Below are 23314 nucleotides of genomic sequence, written 5' to 3'. Positions count from 1 at the left end.
TTTTTTATTTTTTTGTTATCGGCTGAAGAAGGATTTTGAGCAAGAAACATTCAGTAATTTGGTATTTTGTTCATGTTCGAAGCTGTTACATTCTTTTTTGTTTACTACTTTTTTACAATCCACAACTTCTAGCAGCTTAGTATCATTTTGATTTGGTTTTTTTTCTCCTTTAAACTTTAAAAAAAAATTAAATTGCCTAATGGAAAACAGAAGTCGTGATGGCACACCTTCTTCTGTTCTGGTTCAACACTCCTTGAAAGTGTGTAACTACTCCTCCAGACAGAGGACTAACAAATGAAAAGGTTACATATTGAATCATAAGAGCGTCACAACTATTATTATAAATAGTAGCAGGTTGTACATGCAGATTCTTATGATTACGATGCGTTAAAGAGCTAGAATGGACGATCTTTATTGATAATCAGTGTATAGATAGTGTGCGTTTGGCTAAGAAGCTCATAACATTGCCATCCGGAAGTATAACACACCAAACTGTGTATCCATGAACGTTTATAGTCAGGTTAATACAGTTCAGTGAGCATTACTCATAAACGCGAATGGCAAAAAACATCAACAAAGTCAAAGACCTGAGTGACGTCATCCTCGAACTATCTATATAATTTTGGCTAGATAAAAAAATGCTGTCATTTTGCTCAGTTGGGCAAATTATATATCCTGCCCCCTGGAGGACGGGTTTCACACTTCCTAGGAGATCAGAACCAGTATAATACTGAATTGAAATCGTGGGTCACCTATATTCATAAATTATAAAACAGCAGCAGATCGATCACAAAATAATTTGATTTTTGTAGCATCCGTTTAGATCTTTGTGTGGAAGAACGACAGAATTGAGGACGATGACCTCCGATGGGACTTGGACGTTGGACCCGATGATGGTGATGGAAGGGTTGAGCTTGCCGTCCACGGAGAACATGGACGGGATGTCCACTTTGGCAAACGGTTTGTTGGGGTTGGGGTCGTTGGGAGTTCCTTCGATACGCGTCCATTTCCCCACTGAGCTGTGCCATCCAATCACACTGTGTAACACACAACAGTGAGACTGGAAAAAAACAAAATACAAAACAAAATGAAATCAAATATAATAAATAATAAATAATTGAGCTTTTATATAGCGCATTATCCACTAAAAGTGCTCAAAGCGCTTTACAACAAAGGGGTCCCTGGCCAACAGCAACACTTAACACATAGGACTAGACATGACGTCTGTTAGGCGATATTACAATTCTTTTCGGACAGAGACAATGCTGTTAACGGCCAGGTTCTCATTTTACACCTGACTACGGTGGAGAATGTGAGTAAAGAGTCTTTTCCAAGGACTCAACTTTGCGCCCAGCGAGGCTCGAACCCAGGACCTTCCGATCCGAAAGCGAGTGTTATACCACTAGACCACATAGCCGCATCATACAATACACAGCTCTCCAGACAGTTATCTTGTATCCGTGACATCTCCCAGATTTTTGATGCGTTCAATAAAGAATGATGAAAGGAACGGTTAACTGTGATTGTGAAAAACTAAACGATTTTCATAATAAACAAAAATCGTATCAAAAATTGTATCAAAATGAGATAATTACAAGATGAGATAGCAATGACAAAAAATAAATGAGGATAATATCTGAACAATATAAATGTAGGGAATGATTTCTCATTGGAAATTGTTCAATCTAATCTAATTTGAATGGTAGAAGCGTTTCTTAGGGTGATACTACTTTTCTTGTGAGGCAGGTGCTTTACCGGTAGAGAACAAAAGTGTAATGTCAAAAAACTGGTTCCAATCTCATTGGATGTGTAATTGATCTGGTTTCCTAGTCTAAATATATGCTGATCGTTAATAAGGCTCATCCATTCTCGTTATTTTACGTCCCATAATCCCTAGAATCCGCCGATACATCCTGCTATAAAATAGTTATGCCACCTTCTGATTCGATATGTAACCTATTTACTACTAGTCCTCCGGGGACTGGTTACATTTACACTTTCAAGGAATTTGGAACCAGAAAAGTAGATGTGACGTCACAACTTTTCTTCCTGATTGAGCTATGGGACCTTAGATTCTTCTTCTTCAGTCCTTATCCCACAGTGGGTATGGACCACCGATGAAACTTTTTCATCCTCTTCTGTCATTGACCAGTCTTTCCATCTCCTGTCAGCACATCCCTGACTTCTCCAGCTCTACCAGAAGGTCTCTCCTCCATGTTGACCTTGGCCTTCCTTTTTTCCTCTTTCCGGATGGATCCCATTGCAGGACTGTCCTTGTGTGATATTTGCCTTTTGTTTCCTCAATGTGTGTGTCCTATGTATCTCCATTTTCTTATGTACAATTGCCTTTTAATAGATTGAATGAATGTGGCTGTGCTGTCTCTGTGGACACTTGCTGTGAACCTTGTATGTGTTACTTCGAGTGTGTCAGTCTGTTTCTAGTGTCCAGTTAGTAATGAGTTTCCATAAATATCTGTCCAGTGCAAATGTTCTTAGCTTTTGAATGTTATCATATGTGTTAAGGTGCTGAGGTAATTGGATGTTTCCTTGTGTTGTTGAAATCATTTCTTTGGTTGTTATTTCTAAATATATTTGATATATTTTTAGATCTTGAGTTGTTGAAAGTGAAGTCTGTGTACGCCCTCTGTATTTTGGTCACTTGTTTGAAGTGCTGGAACATTTTCATCTTGTCGGGACACGTGTCCGAACAGTTTCCATCTTAGTTCTTAATTCGCATACTGACTGGTTGTACTCTGCATTGGTCATTTAAAAAAAAAAAAAATTTAAATGAGCTTTTATATAGCGCAATATCCACTAAATGTGCTCAAAACGCTTTACAAGGGGTCCCTGGTCAACAGCAACATTTAACATGTAGGACGGGACATGATGCCTGTTAGGCAATATTACAATTTTTCGGACAAAGACAACGCTGGTAATGGCCAGGTACTCATTTTACACCTGAGTACAATGAGAGAATGTGAGTAAAGAGCCTTTTCCAAGGACTCAACTATGCGCTGAGCGCGAGGCTCAAACCCAGGACCTTCCGATCCGAAAGCGAGTGTCATACCACTATACCACATAGCCGCACACATTTTATTAGATTACTTACCTGTAAAGTAGCTCCTTCTAGCACAATGGTTTCCTTGACCCTAACACCTTCCCCGACTATCACATTCTTCCCAATGGTGACGTTGGGACCAAGGACAGCTGAAGCGTTGACAGAGGCTGTTGGGTGGATGAATACGTCCCCGATGATCTTAGGTTTTCCTTCCCCATTCTTGGCCAGCCATTCGGGGTGGGTGTTTTGGTACAAGGCTAGGTAGTGGCGGTTGGCATAAACAGCAGCCCTGAAAATTTTTGAAATAATTAAATTCCTGATAAAATTATACAAATTCCACAAAGATCTGAAAAAAATGTGATGAAACAGTGCCCGACTAAGCTAGTAAGAAAATATAGATATCATCATCATCAATATAATCAACCGTCATCAGCCTCATCATTAATATCAACATAATTATCATCATCATCATCACCACCAACACTATCATAATGGCTAAAAATACCATCATCAACATCGCATTTAACGTTAAGCAAAAAAAACAAACCAGGATTTATATCGTCAATTCTGATCATCACCATCAACGTCATAGTACGATCATTTTCATCAATCTTAAATCACCATCATCACATAATCATCAACACTAACACCATCATTATGGCTTCAGATACCATCATCATTATCATCATCATCATCATCATTATTATCGCACCAAATCTAGTTTAAGACAAAAACTAACCCAGCCGATTTGATCTGACTCCAGAACCTGTTAGTGGTAAAGACCTTCAGCTTCCCCGTGCCTGCCATGGGTATGAAGATGTCTTGTTCAAGACGAATCACTTCTTTGTTGGGGGCATGCAGGTCAAATCTGGAAACAAGACACAGGAAACTTTACAATTATGATTAACTCTGGTAAACTGCTAAAAACCCACAAAAAAACCCAAACAAACTTCAGCATTTATCACTGCTGATGGTGACAAAAAAAGTATAAAAAGGAGAAAAAAAAAATTGAACAATTGCCTTTAAGACGGGAAACTTTACACTTATGACTAACCCTGGTAAACTGCTAATGAAATCTTTTTAAAAACCCACAACCCCCCCAAAAAAAAACAAAAAACAAACAGGCATCAGCATTTATCACTGCTGACGGAGACAAAAAAGTATAAAAAGGAGAAAAAAAAAAGTTGAAATGATTGTCTTTAAGCCTCATTTTTACTGCCCTGACCCCAACTTTTAGAGCAATTGAGATGATAATTTCTGGAGAATGAGAAACTGCACCTATTTGTTCCCCCAGACATCAAATCTCCACTGCCAGTACATTTGATTGGGGGAAATGTAATTTTTTAAAGGGAGGATATTCCTTCCCTGACTCCAAAATTGCGGATTACCCCTAATCTGTTGAAAACCATCAGCACTGATTTATATAGCAGCAATATCCACAAAACGTGCTCAAAGCTTTTTACAGTCGTCGAGACATGACACCTGTTGGATGATACTAATTTTTTTTTCATACACAAACAATGCTGTTAACAGCGAGACACTCATTTTACACCTGAGTACAGAGAGAGAATTTGAGTAAAGAGCCTTTTTCCAGAAACTCAACTATGTGATGCTTGGAGTGAGACTTGAAGAAATCTCCCCCTTAATAATAATAATAATAATAATAATAATAATAATAATAATAATAAAAAATAATAATAATAAGGAGTAAGTATATTTATAGAGTGTTTTATGTCGAAAACTCAAAAAAACTTTAAAACAATACAGGCTACTACTTATGTCATCACAACTCAAACAACATTATTGTATCAATGTAGTTATAAGTAGGACAAGGCCCAACTCGCAAAAGCAAGTATTTGATGGAAATAAATGTCTTTAAGACGTTTCTTGAAGACACCAACACTGTCAGATATTCTAACGGACTGGGGTAGGAAGTTCCAAATCGTGGGGCCGAATTTAGAAAGGGATCTATCTCCAAAACTCTTAAGGTTTGTTTTCGGTACAACTAACAATTTTGAGTCATGCGATCTCACATTATGCTTCAGAACATACGGCTAAAGAATGTCTTGAATATAAAAAGGGGCAGAAGATTAAACTACATGAGCAATTTTTCACTCAATTCTGGCTTTCACATGTAGCCAATGGAGAGTGATTAGCACAGCTTTGGTGTCATCAAATGAGACTTTCCCTGGCCCATCCGAGTAGCCCTATCCTGAATTCTTTGAAGCTCAACTCTCTCCTTACCAGTCGTTTTCAGAGTTTTCACCAAAACGTCACACCCACCCAAAAACACAATAGTATATAATAGATTTTTATTACTCAAACCGGAAAGCAACAAGCATATTTTGTATATAATATAAATCAAGGGTATATTGTGTATATGTATTCGCGCTATATATGTATATATATTATATATATATATATATATATATATATATATATATATATATATATATATATATATATATAGAGAGAGAGAGAGAGAGAGAGAGAGAGAGAGAGAGAGAGAAAGAATTGGTAGGAGTGAAATATCTGTTCAATGTTAAAATTATCATATATAATATAACGTTATAACAAGTGTAACTAAACGACAAATTGCCATATTTATGGACAATAAAGATCTATTATTATTATTATTATTATTATTATTATTATTATTATTATTATTATTATTAAACAACTTTAAAAAAGAATGAAATACCAAAAAGGAACATTTCAGGCTCAAAACCCTTCTTCAGCCAACAATAGAAACGTAAATACATCATTGAAAAACCAGATGGACGCCTTAATATTAATTGTTAGAACAGAATTTAGAATAGTCTATTTTTGAAGACAATACTAAAGTTGTCGACTGTCGAGATGATTTGGACAAAAATAAATACATGGAAACTTTAAATAACTGATTAATATGGAACGTTTTGGGTTCAAAACACTTCTTCAGCCAATAACAACAAATAGAGAATTTGAAAAGTCATACGTTGGCTACCGAAAGTTTTTGGGTCCTCATGCCAAGTGTGCTGATATTTTCGAAGCCGTTTTAACTCATTTTAAGTCTATAACTTTAACAGTAAGATATCATTATCATTACATCCCATAGAGGATGTGTTACAAAAAAGCGGCTATGCTAAGCAAGCCATCAAGGTGCTGCAATTGTTGTATACTTTGTATTCCATCACCAAAAGCTTTCTATGCGACATTTGCGTAAAATTAACCAACTCATTATTTTGCTACATTTCCATTGCATTCAAATTACGGGACACATGAGTGCAAAGTGCAAGAGAGATAGGCTACTACCACTGTAATTCTGAGAATGTCAGTTCATATATTATTATTATATATTGTAATGAAAATACTAAATGTGTGAAGAAATTCCATGAGACAACAACACCCAATTCCATGCTTCAGTGTTATTAGTGCACAAAAGGTGTATAACATAACAAAGACTTATCCTAATGTTTGTCGTTTTTTTTAAATAATAAGAGAAGAAAACAAACAAATATGAACATAAATGAATATCTATATAATATAATATAAAGATGAATTACAAAAACAACCAATATAAATATATATTAATTTTTTTTTTTTTAATTCCTAAAAGTCAAAAAGCATATCAAAATTATACATAGAAATAGCCCAGTAAAAGGGAATTAGTGTGAAAATTGGAGAACAGATCTGATGATCTAATGAACAAAAAACAGTTAGCATAACACAAAATCATCACCAATAACAAACAACAGACTAAGACAAATAACAGGTTAAATTCTTTTTTCTTCACCCATGCAAGACGAACAAACTATTGACAGCTTGAGCAGTATTAAATTCATTCAACCCTTTATGGTTTGGAAACAGGGCTGCAAGGACTTTTAGCCTGTTTTGTTTTGTTTTGCTGAGTTTTTTATTATTAAATTTCAATAATATATTTTACTATTTCGGTCTCTCAAACAGTGCTTTACTTTCGCTTACAATTTCCCCTGCTCCTAGGTCTAATAAACAGAAGGTGTTTTAAAATTAATATGTGTGTTGATGCCACTATTCTAATAGAGGCAAACTCCCATAATATTATGAATTATAAGTTTTATTTTTTTTTAAAGATAAATAAATAAAACTAAAATTTTTCAAATACTAAAGAAAGAATAGAGCAATAGAAACAGTATTTTCTGTAGGTGTTGTAACGAACAGTGGGTGTTGTGAAAACGGTTCACTATTATGGTCACTGTTATGTGTATCGGGGGTCGAATGAGTGAGTGTCCAGTATGTGACAAGAGTGTGTAGTTGGTGAGAGAGGGTTGTCATATAAAGGCTTGAGGAAGCAAAATGTTTTATTTAAATCAAAATTGTTCTTCATTGTTCAAAGATCGAGTTCGTCGTAATTATTCTTAATCTACATCAGTGAGTCAAGTGTAAAATTGGTCTCTGGAATGAAAAGATTTCACCTACAACTAACAAGCGTTCAAAATAGATTCATGCACAAATATTGGAAACAGAACTATGGAATAAACTAAATTCACTTTAATTTGACTTTCAAAAACCTTTACTACTATGCATTGAAATTTCCTAAGAAATCAAAAAAGAAAGAATAAAAAAAAATTATACCAAACAAAAAACATAACAAGGAAAACGAAAATAATTTTTTTTAAAGGACCAAAAAAAGATAAAGACATCTATACAAAAAAAAATGTCAAATAAAAAACACAACGAAAAAGAAAACTTTAAAAAAAATTATTTTTAAAAAAAAGACGAGAGGAAGTACTATTATAGAGCGGTTTAAGAAAAAACAAAAAACAATAAAAGATCAGGGTAAATATTAAAACCGAATAAAAAAAAAAAAGAAAACACAATTAACAATAATATAAAATTATACAAACACAATTTTTAAAAAACAAACAAACCCGGCCTTGATCACATTTAAGAAATGGCAATATCAGTCAGTTTTGATACGTATATCAAAAAAAGGAACAATAACAAATGAAAGATTTAAATTTGACATGCAATTCATTTTTTTTAAAAACAACAACAAACAAGAAAAAAAAAAGATTTTTTTTAAAAACTGCCATATTAAAAGATTCAAACTAATTATTAGTTACTTGTGTAAACATTACTAAATCATTAATGGAAAAAAAAAATAAACATTGAGGAAAAACCGGGATTTTAAAAATTCTGCCAGTATTTTCTAAGGCCTTAAAAAAAAAGTGGGGAAATCCCAGGAGAAATTATTGGAGTTGACAGCTCTGATTAATGCAATTATGAAAACAAAGTCTGCTAACCAAGTTAGTAAAGAAAAAGTACATATATGTATAACTCAGTTATCAGTCTATTATTCCACTGCTTTGGCTCCATACAAATACTAAGGTTTACATACAAATGCTGCCTGCCCACTTCACACGTTACAGGAGAAAAAAAAAATAATTTAAGCAACGCATTTTAAAAAAAAAAAAAAAATGCAACAAAAAGCTGCAGCATTTCAATCAATAAAAAAATATGATGCACTATAAATAGGACAAAAAATAAATAAAACAAAAACAACAACAAATATAATTAAAAAGCAACAACATTTAATAAAAACACACAACAAATCCAGACTTGTCACACTATGAAACATGTCTTAAAATATATAAATGCAACTTAAAGAAACAACATTTGATTAAAACTGGCGAAAACTGTACACTAACATGTACAACAACAAAAATACTTTAAAAATAGAATAAAAAGCAATAACATTAAAACATATAAAATGACAGCGTGGCATATTCTGTTTTCATGCAACAAAAATCAACAATATCTTATCAATCAAAAACTGGTTAAAAGCTGCTGTACACTAATTTTAGAAACGACAAGAAAATGGGGGAAAAAAATAACAACGTGGAAAACTAGTGCAAAAAAAAAAAAGGCTTGACTTTTTCTTTTCTTTTTCAATCAACACACGACACAGTGTGTTTAAATACGACACAGTGTGTTTAAATACGTACCCATTTCCAAGACCAGAATCACAATAGCTACAAGAATAATGTAATAAATAATAATAATAGGGATATACAAGTACACTAAACTTCTAAACTAGAAAAGTAAGAGAAAACCATGTTAGTAGTGACGTAACCTAAAGATCTGAAAAAGTGTGTGTGAAACGGTGCCAGACAAAGCAAGAAAGAAAAATACAAGAAATAAACCATCACCAAAAAAATTCCTCGACTGGGGATCGACCCTCACACGTTCTGGTTGTCAGATGTGCTACCATAACACCAGAGGTTACCCAATGGTAGGGACAGTGTTAATACATATATTCTTCAAAAGGGTAAGCGTTTTACGCTGTGAATCTTCACTTGCACCACACAACACAATCACTGAACACAACGTTTTGTTTCGGCTTTTTTCTAGTATTTTTCTTTCTTGTTTTGTCCGGTACTGTTTCATACACACTTGTTCAGATTTTTATTCTACACCGGTGCCTGCTCCCTAATTTCTCAATTCGACATAACCATTGCAATACAAAACTCACTGATTTTAATTTTGTTATTTATATTTTAAAGTTTAAAAGTTCGAATTTTCTTTCTTTGAAAATGTGCATACAAACAAGTACCGAATGCTTGTGTAAAGGGGGATAAAAACAGAGAATTTGAACATTTCTATAATGGTAACTGTGTAAAAGTCAAGCATTGATGAGCATATCAGTGGTCAGATGGTGACAAGGGGTTTTAAAAAAGTTGTTTTTTTGTGTGGTTTTTATTTGCCTTCATTATGTGTGCTATGTTCATGTAAAAGGCATTCTATATACAACTGTCACACTTGACTCAGGTTTCAAAGGGTACTTGGCTATATTCATCGACATATTGATATTTATTGGTCACATGGTAAACCTTAATCTGCAGAAGACAGCTGTTTTATTTGCATTCTAACATTTTTACTCAGAATTATTTTTGACCAAAGTCAAAGTAGATGTGATACAAACCTTCATTTTTTAAAAGTAATTCCAATAGAACCACCATGAAGAAAGATAAGGCAATCATTTCCAAAACAGGAAAAAAAAAAAACGATGTCTACAAACCAACAAAAAGAAGAAAAAAAAGGAATAGCATAATAAAATCTTTTTAAAATTTGCTCTCCTTTCCCTACTAGAAAAAAAAACAACCCAAATCAATTATGATTATTTGATCAAAATATCAATCTGAAAAAAAAGATTATAATTCATGAATATCAAATGCCCAAATTAAATAAGTTTCTTTTTATTTTATCTATGTAGATATTCCCTACACTGGAATCTAATCCTCTATGCATAAACAACAATGTGAAATTGAATGTAAGATTCAATTTAATATAGAAAAACAGATAAAAATGGACGTTTCGGGTTTCCCCTTTATCAACAAAGCAGGATGAATGAAACACTACAGACAAATGAAATAATGTGGTAGCGGCGTTGTTAAGATCACTACCACATTATCTCATTCATCCTGTTTTGTTGATAAAGGGAAAACCCGAAACATCCATTTTATCTGTTTTCGTGTATTAAATTGAAGCTTACAGTCAATTTCACATTGTTATTTATTTCTTCGAGCTTCAAGCAGCAATATTTACATATACATACACAGAATCCTGTTCATATATTTTGAATATTCGTAAATCGATGTGGTAGGGAAAAAATAGAGAGTGCTACTCACTTGTAATTTTCTTCCAAGTTCTTCCTGAAGGTCACTTGCAGTGGCTCAAAGATGTCCGGTGTGAACAGGTAGATTCCACAGTTGATTATGGTGCTGACAAATGTTTCAGGCTTTTCTACGTAATGAAGAATCTGTTGCAGCATTTAACAATAACGTTAAAGTCGAGTAAGTCATAGGGGAAATTTGTCTTAAGGGTATATTCCAAGAGAAGACTGGAATAAGTCAAGCGTTAGCCGCAGTGCAATGCCGCAAACTGAACTAAGGCCACGTTTACAAATAACAGTGAATATGAAAGATGCTATAAATATATAAATAAACATTTAAAATTTCTTTAATTGTACACTTATATATATATAGTGCAATATCCACTAAAATGCTTAAAGCTCTTTACACTTAACATGTAGGATGAGACATACCGCCTGTCAGGCAATATCACAATTTTTATTTTATTTTTTTTTATAAAGACAACGCTTTTGACAGGAACTCATTTTACACCTGAGTACAGTGAGTAAAGAGTCTTTTTCATCGAATCAGCTATGCATGAATAAACGTATTCTTTCATTTCTTTGTATTTATTAAACTCGTTATATTTATATTGTGCAATAACACAGACACACACATACTTGCAAGCTTGTAGTGTAATTGGTTATGATAAAATTAAATCATTTAATAAATACAAAGAAATGAAAGAATCGTATAATAATCTTAATTTCAGTTTTACATGTTCACAGTTTCCCAAACATGCCGTTCAGTTAACAAGGCACAGTTTTTATCAAAGTCTCCTGACATTCAAACAATAAATTTCAAAAGAACACCTTTCATTTATGCATTTATCATGGTTTTATAAAATAAACATTCATGTATAACTTACATCCTGCGTATCTTTCTCGGCTACTATACAACCAAAGTTGAGGGATTGTTGTCTTGTGGCCTAGATAAGGAAAGAATTAAATTGTTAGAGGTGGGTTTTTTAAACAAGTTGACAAAAAAGACATTTCTTGAAGAAAAAAACAAAAAGAAAGAGAGGTGGAGGATTAGGCTTCGAGCTTACAAATTTTTTTTCTCTTCTAATTATAACACAGAATCCACTTATTGTGCTCAAAGCGTTTTACAAGGGGTCCTTAGCCAACAGAAACACTTAGCACGTAGTACGGGACATGATGTCGGGTAGACAGAGTCAGACAGAGACAACGCTATTAATGGCTAGGAACTCATTTTACACTCAATTACAGTGAGAAAATGTGAGTAAAGAGCCTTTCCCAAGGACTCAGCCATGCGCCACACGGGACTCAAACCCAGGACCTTCTGATCCAAAGGCGAGTGTCATACCACTAAAACAAATAGCCACACATATACCAACTGAGCTACCGGGACCCCCTGATATCTATCATGACAAGCTAAAAAATTGTTCCTTTACCTCTGTTGCTAAGATTGTTCCATAAGTATAAAAAATTGTTCCTTTACCTCTGTTGCTAAGATTGTTCCATAAGTATAAAAAATTGTTCCTTTACCTCTGTTGCAAAGATTGTTCCATAAGTATAAAAAAAATTGTTCCTTTACCTCTGTTGCTAAGATTGTTCCATAAGTATATAAAATTGTTCCTTTACCTCTGTTGCTAAGATTGTTCCATAAGTATAAAAAAATTGTTCCTTTACCTCTGTTGCTAAGATTGTTCCATATGTATATAAAATTGTTCCTTTACCTCTGTTGCTAAGATTGTTCCATAAGTATATAAAATTGTTCCTTTACCTCTGTTGCTAAGATTGTTCCATAAGTATACAAAAATTGTTCCTTTACCTCTGTTGCTAAGATTGTTCCATAAGTAAATAAAATTGTTCCTTTACCTCTGTTGCTAAGATTGTTCCATAAGTATACAAAAATTGTTCCTTTACCTCTGTTTCTAAGATTGTTCCATAAGTATAAAAAATTGTTCCTTTACCTCTGTTGCTAAGATTGTTCCATAAGTATATAAAATTGTTCCTTTACCTCTGTTGCTAAGATTGTTCCATAAGTATAAAAAATTGTTCCTTTACCTCTGTTGCTAAGATTGTTCCATAAGTATAAAAAATTGTTCCTTTACCTCTGTTGCTAAGATTGTTCCATAAGTATAAAAAATTGTTCCTTTACCTCTGTTGCTAAGATTGTTCCATAAGTATAAAAAATTGTTCCTTTACCTCTGTTGCTAAGATTGTTCCATAAGTATAAAAAATTGTTCCTTTACCTCTGTTGCTAAGATTGTTCCATAAGTATAAAAAATTGTTCCTTTACCTCTGTTGCTAAGATTGTTCCATAAGTATAAAAAAATTGTTCCTTTACCTCTGTTGCTAAGATTGTTCCATAAGTATAAAAAAATTGTTCCTTTACCTCTGTTGCTAAGATTGTTCCATAAGTATAAAAAATTGTTCCTTTACCTCTGTTGCTAAGATTGTTCCATAAGTATAAAAAAATTGTTCCTTTACCTCTGTTGCTAAGATTGTTCCATAAGAATAAAAAATTGTTCCTTTACCTCTGTTGCTAAGATTGTTCCATAAGTATAAAAAAATTGTTCCTTTGCCTCTGTTGCTAAGATTGTTCCATAAATATACAAAAATTGTTCCTTTACCTCTGTTGCTAAGATTGTTCCATAAGTATATAAAATTGTTCCTTTACCTCTGCTGCTAAGATTGTTCAATAAGTATATAAAAAATTGTTCCTTTACCTCTGTTGCAAAGATTGTTCCATAAGTATATAAAATTGGTCCTTTACCTCTGTTGCTAAGATTGTTCCATAAGTATATAAAATTGTTCCTTTACCTCTGTTGCTAAGATTGTTCCATAAGTATTAAAAAAAATTGTTTTTTACCTCTGTTGCTAAGATTGTTCCATAAGTATATAAAATCGTTCCTTTACCTCTGTTGCTAAGATTGCTCTATAAGTATATAAAATTGTTCCTTTACCTCTGTTGCTAAGATTGTTCCATAAGTATACAAAATTGTTCCTTTACCTCTGTTGCTAAGATTGTTCCATAAGTATAAAAAAATTGTTCCTTTACATCTGTTGCTAAGATTGTTCCATAAGTATAAAAAATTGTTCCTTTACCTCTGTTGCTAAGATTGTTCCATAAGTATATAAAATTTTTTCCTTTACCTCTGTTGCTAAGATTGTTCCATAAGTATAAAAAAATTGTTCCTTTACCTCTGTTGCTAAGATTGTTCCACAAGTATATAAAATCGTTCCTTTACCTCTGTTGCTAAGATTGCTCCATAAGTAATAAAATTGTTCCTTTACCTCTGTTGCTAAGATTGTTCCATAAGTATACAAAATTGTTCCTTTACCTCTGTTGCTAAGATTGTTCCATAAGTATGAAAAAATTGTTCCTTTACCTCTGTTGCTAAGATTGTTCCATAAGTATATAAAATTGTTCCTTTACCTCTGTTGCTAAGATTGCTCCATAAGTATAAAAAAATTGTTCCTTTACCTCTGCTGCTAAGATTGTTCCATAAGTATAAAAAAATTGTTCCTTTACCTCTGTTGCTAAGATTGTTCCATAAGTATAAAAAATTGTTCCTTTACCTCTGTTGCTAAGATTGTTCCATAAGTCTATAAAATTGTTCCTTTACCTCTGTTGCTAAGATTGTTCCATAAGTATAAAAAATTGTTCCTTTACCACTGTTGCTAAGATTGTTCCATAAATATATAAAATTGTTCCTTTACCTCTGATGCTAAGATTGTTCCATAAGTATAAATAATTGTTCCTTTACCTCTGTTGCTAAGATTGTTCCATAAGTATACAAAAATTGTTCCTTTACCTCTGCTACTAAGATTGTTCCATAAGTATAAAAAATTGTTCCTTTACCTCTGTTGCAAAGATTGTTCCATAAGTATACAAAATTGTTCCTTTACCTCTGTTGCTAAGATTGTTCCATAAGTATTTGATCCATATCCACGATGGAAATTAAGCATTTCTACCAATGGAAAGTCACCGCAGACATCTGCATTCATCACGAAGAACATTTCTGGGTTTCCCGTCAGAATTTGGTCCCGGAAGTGATAGATGCCGCCAGCTGTTCCAAGGGCAGTGTACTCCTGCAAGTATCTGATAAGAGAGAAAAAAATTGTTAGAGCATTTGTTTCACATGCAAAGGGATTGAGATTGATCCTACATGCAGTCAAGATTGTTTTCTGTCCACACAGAAGTGATGGGGCAGCAGCAGGGTTTGTTAGATTTATGGGAAAATATTTTGAGGTAGACAAATGTCCTATCCAAAGGAGAGCTGCCAACCCCATCTGATGAGAATGTGTACAATGGGACCTCAAAATGGGGAGATTTCATAAAAATGGGTACAATCCTGAAATCGACGGAAAACTAACCATTGTGAAAGTAAGAGGAAGGTATACTTACATAAAGTCACACCGCACAAGCTAAATTGCAGCAACAATGATGTTCCCAAGACTATAATCCTATCCTTTCAGAATTCTACCTCCCAGCATGAAGATCATAATTGGTCAAAAAATATATGAATATCCACTTGGTCACCAAGGTTTCTCAATAGGCTAGTAATAATATGAATAACAGCATAACACAAAATCCATACATTGAAAATGGGTACAATCTTGGGGGAAATGCGTACAATTCCGCATTTTTTTGCGGTAGGTTGGCAGCTCTGCAAAAGGATAACTAGCAATTGCTATTGTCCATTTCACGATATGAGAACTGGGATAAACTACAGCTCCATGGGCCTAATGGCTGTGATAGACTACATTTTGTCTTTTTCTTTGACTCCGATTTCAAAATAGAGCATAGGAGACTCTGGAAGACTTTTTACTTCTTTCTGAATGTTAAACCTATTCATATATTAAAAGCTTATACAATTTCCCTAATATTCTCAAAATGATTTCATCAAGAATTATAAACTGTTGAAAAAGAATGAATAAAAAAAAATTTAAACCCAAAACAACGACAATAACATAAAATCAACAGCAATAACAATAAAAACAAAAACAATAATAACAACAAACACAAACAAAAACAGTAACTACAACAACAAATACCTGATCTGGATTTGAAATTCCTGCTGTGATTGTTGTATAAATCGTGTGAGGGCATCATTAGGCTGATAGAATCCAATGACGATGATTTCTCTCAAGTCGGGAACCTGAACAGTAAATGACAAAATATGTAGAATTTTTAGATGGTAAATGACAAAATATGTAAAATATTTAGACAGTAGATGATAAAATAATATATGGAATATTTAGATGGTAAATGATAAAATATATGGAATATTTAAATGGTAAATGATAAAATATATGGAATATTTAGATGGTAAATGATAAAATATATGGAATATTTAGATGGTAAATGATAAAATATATGGAATATTTAGATGGTAAATGATAAAATATATGGAATATTTAGATGGTATATGATAAAATATATGGAATATTTAGATGGTAAATGATAAAATATATGGAATATTCAGATGGTAAATGATAAAATATAGGGAAATTTAGATGGTAAATGATAAAATATATGGAATATTTAGATGGTATATGGTAAAATATATGGAATATTTAGATGGTAAATGATAAAATATATATGGAATATTTAGATGGTAAATGACAAAATATGTAAAATCTTTTTAAATATGAAGAATACGTAGACCATAGTATCCAAATTCCTCCCAATGTCCGTTTTTAAAAAAATGTCCTTTAGAGTCATAAGGCCCATGGTGCAAGAGTTTATGTTGGTTTCTATAATGTGAAACGAACAATAACAATTGTTTGCTACCTTTTGGATAGTAAGCTAGTCTACCACAGAGTACTTTCAACAAGATCTAACAAATCCAACTACCCAATGACTGATGAGTGGGCATGGGAGAGAGGGGGGGGGGGGGGGGGGTCAGAAAAAATCTAGACTGCACCAGGGATCCTTTGCGTGTGAAGCGAATGCTCTACTGACTGGGCTATTGGGATCTCAAAAAAATATGTAAAGCTTGACAGCAATAGGTTCTGTCTATTTAATAATGAGAAAATGGAGAAAAACTATGGCTTAATGAGTCCAAAAGCCTAAACGGTCCAAAATGTGAGTTGTGGTGATCTCTTGTTTTTACTTTTATGACTCTCTTTATACTGGTAATGGGGGTCTAAAAATAGAACTTAACTGTCCAAAGAAATGGAAATTCATTTTGGTTCACTTTTGATGTCAATTTAAAATACGATTATAGTTTTGTGGACATATACAAGTACACATCCCACACACAAGTAGCAGGCTACACAAGGCTACATAAACATGCACACACAACCACACAATTGACTTGAATATAACACATCAATCAAGTAAAAACAAACATTACTTCACAACAAAGAAGGAAACATGAATAAATTATTAATAAACAAATAATCAATGAAGACAATGATGGTGGTAATGATGATCATGACTACTACGGGACAATGATGATGATGATGATAATGCTGATGATGATGATGCAGGATATGTGTGACAATCAGTTCTTGAATGCAAGAAGAACGGGCATTTTGAGCATGATGCAAAAAAGCGCCATTTTGTAATCAAATCTGGCTTTGACTGAAAGCCAATGATGGGATCCATCGTGCTGGTTCCATTAGAGCGATTGACACCAGAGACTTGTCTTGCTGTTTTGTTCATGAACAAGCACAATTATGATATAATCCACTGGTATAATTCATACCTTGCTGCAAGCCTCTATATGGTGGTAGATGATCGGGAAACCAGCAACAGGAAAAAGCGGCTTGGGCAGTTCAAGTGACAAGGGACGAAACCGGGTACCTTAGCAGGATGAAAAGAAAAAAAACATTTTAAAAAGGAAATGAATTAATTATAAATCACCAAACAACATAATGAAAATGCATACTATGTCATTTTAACAAAATTATGACTATACAAAAAAGAGTAAATACAGCCAATCTGGCTAACAAATAAAAATAAATTATCTATGAGTCACCATATTTATCAACCTTGCGTAATAACCTACTAATCTAGTGTTACAGAATTTTTAATTTAAGAAAGGCCCATTTGTAACTAATCATCTCAAAACGGTATAATGTTGGGATGAATTCGGTGCTGGCAAATCAATTGATTTACAGCCACAAATTGAAACTTGGTGTTAAATTTACTTGACTATGGTGTAAAGCAGATACTATTTCCTGGATTAGCACAAAACTTGATGTTCGTATTTCTCATCAGATCTGGATTCACTTTTTGGAGTCAGATTGATCCCGGCATAATACCATTTTGAGAAGATGGGTCACATTTAATTTTTTTTCTTCATAATCATAGTCTTACAGCATCGAATAAAAATAAACTGCTAATTTCACACAGTGTAATTATAAAAATGTGAATCTTTAGAAAATAATTGTCTTGTAATCAAAATTTGATTAATAATAGACCAGCATCTCAGTGATGTTAATGTATAATCCATATTGACTACTTTAAAAACCTGAAGCATTTATATAAAGTAATGTCCACTAAACCTGATCAAACTCAAAGCCTTTTACAAGGGATCCCATGTCAACAGCAAATCTGAACATATAGGATGAGACATGATGCCTGTTGGACAATATAATATTACAATTCTTCCAACAGAGACTACACTGTTAACGGCCAGACTCCACCTGAGTGCGATGAGAGAATGTAAATATAGAGTCTTTTACAAGAAATCGCACCATTTAGAATGGGTCTCAAACCCTCGACCTTCCAGTCTGAAGGCGAGAGACCTACCACTAGACCATACAGACGCACTTTAGTAGAAAGAGTTTCCCATCTTCATCTACTTTGGCGTAGTGACTTTCATCTGTTATTATTGTCATTGAGTGATGCAAGTCGTGTTTGTACTGTGTCTCTAGTGATTTTAGATTGCATCATTCATTGTTAGCCTCAACAATCAATATTAGTTTTAGGGTTACATGTTACATGGCTTTTCAAATGGCTTTGATGGGATCTTGCATCTTCTTCTAATTGAGAAGGCCAGGGGGAAAGTGTAGATAGTCTAAAACTAAAACAAATTGTTCTCATCTATCGGGAGTTTTTCATCATGAAGGAAAATTGAAATAATCTCAAAAGTCAAAAGTAAAGATCAAAAATGTAGCTAAAATCATATTAGTATTATTAGGTATCAAATAATTGTGGGTGTGGGTGACTATCTTGTCATTATTTTTTTTTCACAATCCCACCTCCCCCTCCCCCCTCTTTGCTTTATAATCAACATACCGGCTTCTAGACTACTATCTAACCGGTAGTAATGTTATAATGACGATGGCAACTATGATGAATGTCACGATTGAGAAATTAGACTAAACAGTACAGTGACCACAAATATTATTCCAGTTTACAAACTCTAACAGATAACATCATCAGTTTGATAAAGGTTGAAGTTAGTCATAACTTGATGGAATTATAAATATAGAATTTCATTATTGCATCATCACCATCTTCTTCACCACTCTCAAGTCAAGTTCAATCACTCACAATCAAAATCAAAGAATCCTGGGCCTGGACCTGGAGATAACAACCTACCTTTCATTGGTCCGCCTACAAGAATTATGGCTTTGAGCATTTTTGATGTAATAAATAAGTATAATGAAAGCAAACTATCAAAACTGAATACGAAGAGTGTAACAGTTAAAGAAGAAAGTTGGAGTCAAACACGTATCCCAAGTTTTCCCTACTCCGTCGGTCTGACTGTCGGTCTTCGTTGTTGTTTTGGTTGTCGACACGTAGTAAATATCCCAGACTTATCTCCCCTGATAATTCCGTAGAATTAAGCTTTCGAAGAAAAAGAGAAAGGAATGTTTGTATATTTTATTTATTTATTTATTTATTTATTCTTTGTTTTTGTTTTTTTTTTTGTTTTTTGTATTTTTTAATTGTAATTTATTGCAGTTTTTAAACCTTTTTTTTTCTCCGAAGCAAAATCGACGTAATTTATCTTCTAATTTTGTGTCGGACTAAATCGGCGTGTTGGGGCGTGAGTGTAAAGAAATTCCAAAGAAAAAATGCAAATGTTGCTGCTTGAACTTGAGGCTCGATGAAATAAATGTCAATAATAAAAAGGAATAAAAGCTTCAAATTAATTTAAGAAGATAGAGGATGTGTACATTTCAGCTTTATCCGACATGCACTGATTTGCAGGTCTGGTAACACAATTTTAACATGGGCTCATTGTTGTTGAATACATTAAAATATGTTCACTGTTGTGGCTGTGTGACTCATTGGCACGGTCTTTGCTTCATACCCGAAAGGTACCGAGTTCGATCATCTATTAACAGCTGCGGGAACGAAAGAAGGGAAGCTTTTACCTTGGACAATGTTATAATATCGGACACGAACAATTGCAATTTTCCTCAGTAGATAGTCACAGGTATGTGCTAGGTTATCTCCCTTATTAATTAGTTAATAATTCTTAAATAGCCAATATACCCTTGTTTAAAGTTATTAATAAACCAAGAGTAATTCACGCAATTTAAAATATTATTTTCATTTAATATGTATAAAATTACTTCATTTATTGTATTATCGGGGTAATAATTTCACACCAAAATATCAGTTATTAAGAATATAAGGAAGCTAATATAAATTAAAAAAATAAAAATATATATACAGACCTCGATGGATAAGTCGTACCCTTGAATAGGTCATAAACGCCTGCTATCATAGCAGGTTGATTTACAGCATCAAGGGAACATTATTTCTTGAATCAGCCTCTCATTGCAGTTGACAATGATTGTCTGTCTCTGTGGGGCAATTCAAGAACACGAAGAAAGAACGAGTTCTGATAGGCTAATACTACAAGGCTAACGAAAACGGTTCGGGTGGGAATAGGGACCTATGTCCATTGTCTGTTCTGTTCTCATCGTTCCTACAGAAATTGGACATTTCGGATACAAACATTTCGTCAGCAAAATAAACACTTACACGCTAGGGACTCTTCTTACATGCCGACCGCCATGCAACTTTTTCATTCCTCTTCCAGCCACCCACCCGGGAATAGAGACGCTACACGCGGTTTGTTTTAATTGTTGTCAACGTTCTTTTATTTATTAAATTGCCACAAATCCTAAGTTCGAAGAAGAAAAGGTAGGAGTGGTTTGGTCAAAGATAAGATCCTACCATAACGTCTGGTAATACTAGGTGATAACCCAAATTATTGTGGGCTCAAGCCGGCGCGAAATATTGTCCATTACCACAATGGTTAAATAATCTCGCTATTGCATTAGAGAGAGAGAGAGAGAGAGAGAGAGAGAGAGAGAGAGAGAGAGAGAGAGAGAGAGAGAGAGAGAGAGAGAGAGAGAGAGAGAGAGAGAGAGAGAGAGAGAGTAGGTCCGTTTAAAAATGTGTTGAAGGTGGAGTGAGTGTTTCGAATAAGTAACTTAATAACTGGATATATTGACAATCAGTCTTAATTTGAATGTACAGTATTAGAACATTATGTTCCCTGTTGTGGCAGCGTACCTCAGCGGTACGGTTTTAGCTTCATACCCGAAAGGTACCGAGCTAGAATACCCGCAACGTTGTGCGATCTTGAGCAAGTTATCTCGCTCAGTCTGCGGTGCTGCACTGCGGCTGACGCCTGGGTTATTCCAGCCATCCCCTGGAATAGACCCTTGAGACAAATTTCCCCTATGGGATGAATGAAGGGATTTTTTTTATTATTATTATGCGAGGACGAGAGACGCATGCGTACAGCCAACATGACGTTCTCTCTCTAATAACTTTTCCGCCGGTGACGTCATAGACTATGGGTGACGCTACTCAAGGGACGCTACTCTTCTGCTAATCGCATTCCCTATTAAATTGTAAGGATGTCTGAGTGCATTGTCAAGTAAATTTGTTATGAGATCATATTATCACAAGATCAACACATTTCTATAATGTTTATTAAACTCCAGCACGGTTTCTCCGGACTAATTTCACCCAGCCAGCGTAAAAAATTAGTTTTATTGAAGTATTTTCAAAAAAATACTTGTAGTTCCGACCACTGATGATTTATGGTGACAGTGACGGTTACGTATGTGCATCGGCGTGACGTCATCACAGAATAGACAGTATGATGTTGGCGTCACTCAGGTCTTTGTTATTGCTTTTTGCCATCCGCGTTTATGAGTAATTCTCACTAAACGGTATTAACCAGACTATAAACGTTCAAGGTTACAAATTTAAATAGTTTGTGTGTTGGTCCGTTATATTTCCGGGTGGCAAGCGCATGCTATCTATAATATGGCGGTGCCACGGAGATTTTAAATAACTTACACTAGCTACAGAATGAATGACGATTACGTCACTCGGCTCTTTGTTTGGGTGATAGTTATCACTAAAATAAATAAGACTATAATTATAATAAACATTTAAAGTTTTGTGCCTTGGTATGATTCTTCTACTGGGGAAATGTTAAGAGCATTTTACCTAAACGCATAGCATAAATAAGAAAATGAACTCTCTCTCTCTCTCTCTCTCTCTCTCTCTCTCTCTCTCTCTCTCTCTCTCTCTCTCTCTCTCTCTCTCTCTCTCTCTCTCTCTCTCTCTCTCTCTCTCTGGGCTTTTTTGGCCATGTGTGGCGACGAAGACACATTGGAATTAGTGGCTACATAGAAGCAAAAAGAGCTCGTGGTCGTCAGATGTTAACGCTCCTGACCAGTTTGAGGTTGTCAAGAAGTAAGATCCCTACACACGAAGGAGGCAGAGGACTCATCGTCGTGGAGGCATGTTGTAATAGGCAACGTGTATACAAGCGCAGGTCATGGATAAATAAATAATGTGGGCAGGAGGTCACTTGCTGTCTTCTATCCATGATATCTACTGTCTGAGTTGATCTATATATATATATATATTTGTTTTGGAATGGCATTAATTACTTGGTTTTATCCCGACCCTTGCCGGAGTCCTTAGCCGAGATGGAAACAGTCAAATGTATAGTGTTAGATATGGGAGGTTATGTATTTTTCCCTTTCACATCATATCTGTCATGTACTGGTAGTTATATTTTGGTTTTGAACATAATCTTTTAAACATTTGAGTGTGTTCCTCTTAGTGGGATACAGTGCTGATGTCTGGACAAGATATGTAGGTGATCTTAAGCTAGGCCCATTGATGGTATGCTCTCTCAGAATTTACATATGTTCCCTATTTATCTCTCTCCTTACTGACCATTTCATGGATTTTCCTCAAAACGTCATTAGCACACAACTTAATATAGAATTGTAAAAATCTAACCCAAAGGAAATTAGAACATACTATATAATGTTGTTTAGTTCTTATAACTATAGGGAATGAGATTAGCGGAAGAGTAGCGTCCCTTGATTGAACGTCACCTTACAGAGAGAATGTCAACATGGTTTTGCGCATGCGTCTCTCTCGTCCTCGCTTTCGGTGAAGTGTCTCATGTCGCTTTCTTTTTTTTTTTTTAAAGCGAGGACGAGAGACGCATGCACAAAACCATATGACGTTCTCTCTCTAATAACTTCTCCGCCGGTGACGTCCAACCAAGGGACGCTACCCTTCCGCTAATCTAATTCCCTATAGACGTCTGACATAAAATGTCTTCAAATTTTGTGACGTACAAAAGACATATCAATGAGAAGACAGTTATTTCATC

General features: G+C 34.3%; 1 protein-coding gene across 2 annotated transcripts; it reads right to left on the bottom strand.

Moving 5' to 3' along the window:
* LOC144959086 (mannose-1-phosphate guanylyltransferase regulatory subunit alpha-B-like) lies at positions 1 to 19467 on the bottom strand. Of its 2 annotated transcripts, XM_078891465.1 has the most exons (10): positions 19240 to 19453; positions 17396 to 17493; positions 15738 to 15841; positions 14589 to 14781; positions 11579 to 11638; positions 10708 to 10838; positions 9025 to 9051; positions 3798 to 3926; positions 3110 to 3347; positions 1 to 1060 (listed from the first exon to the last, which is right to left on the bottom strand). In XM_078891465.1, exons 1-10 carry the CDS (start codon positions 19277 to 19279, stop codon positions 788 to 790), a joined length of 1293 nt encoding a protein of 430 aa, XP_078747591.1. In that variant the 5' UTR covers positions 19280 to 19453; the 3' UTR covers positions 1 to 787. The 2 variants fall into 2 exon arrangements, with proteins under 2 accessions (XP_078747591.1, XP_078747592.1); XM_078891466.1 differs by lacking the exon at positions 9025 to 9051 and having other exon boundaries at positions 19240 to 19467.
* Between the last annotated feature and the right edge of the window lie 3847 nt (positions 19468 to 23314).

This window comes from Berghia stephanieae, chromosome 13 (genome assembly GCF_034508935.2).
Source record: "Berghia stephanieae isolate SIO BIC M18660-M18661 chromosome 13, UCSD_Bste_1.3, whole genome shotgun sequence".
NCBI classification, from domain to species: domain Eukaryota; kingdom Metazoa; phylum Mollusca; class Gastropoda; order Nudibranchia; family Aeolidiidae; genus Berghia; species Berghia stephanieae.
The sequence above is the reverse complement of the archived record's forward strand: the minus strand, read 5'-3'. Positions and strand labels throughout refer to the sequence as shown.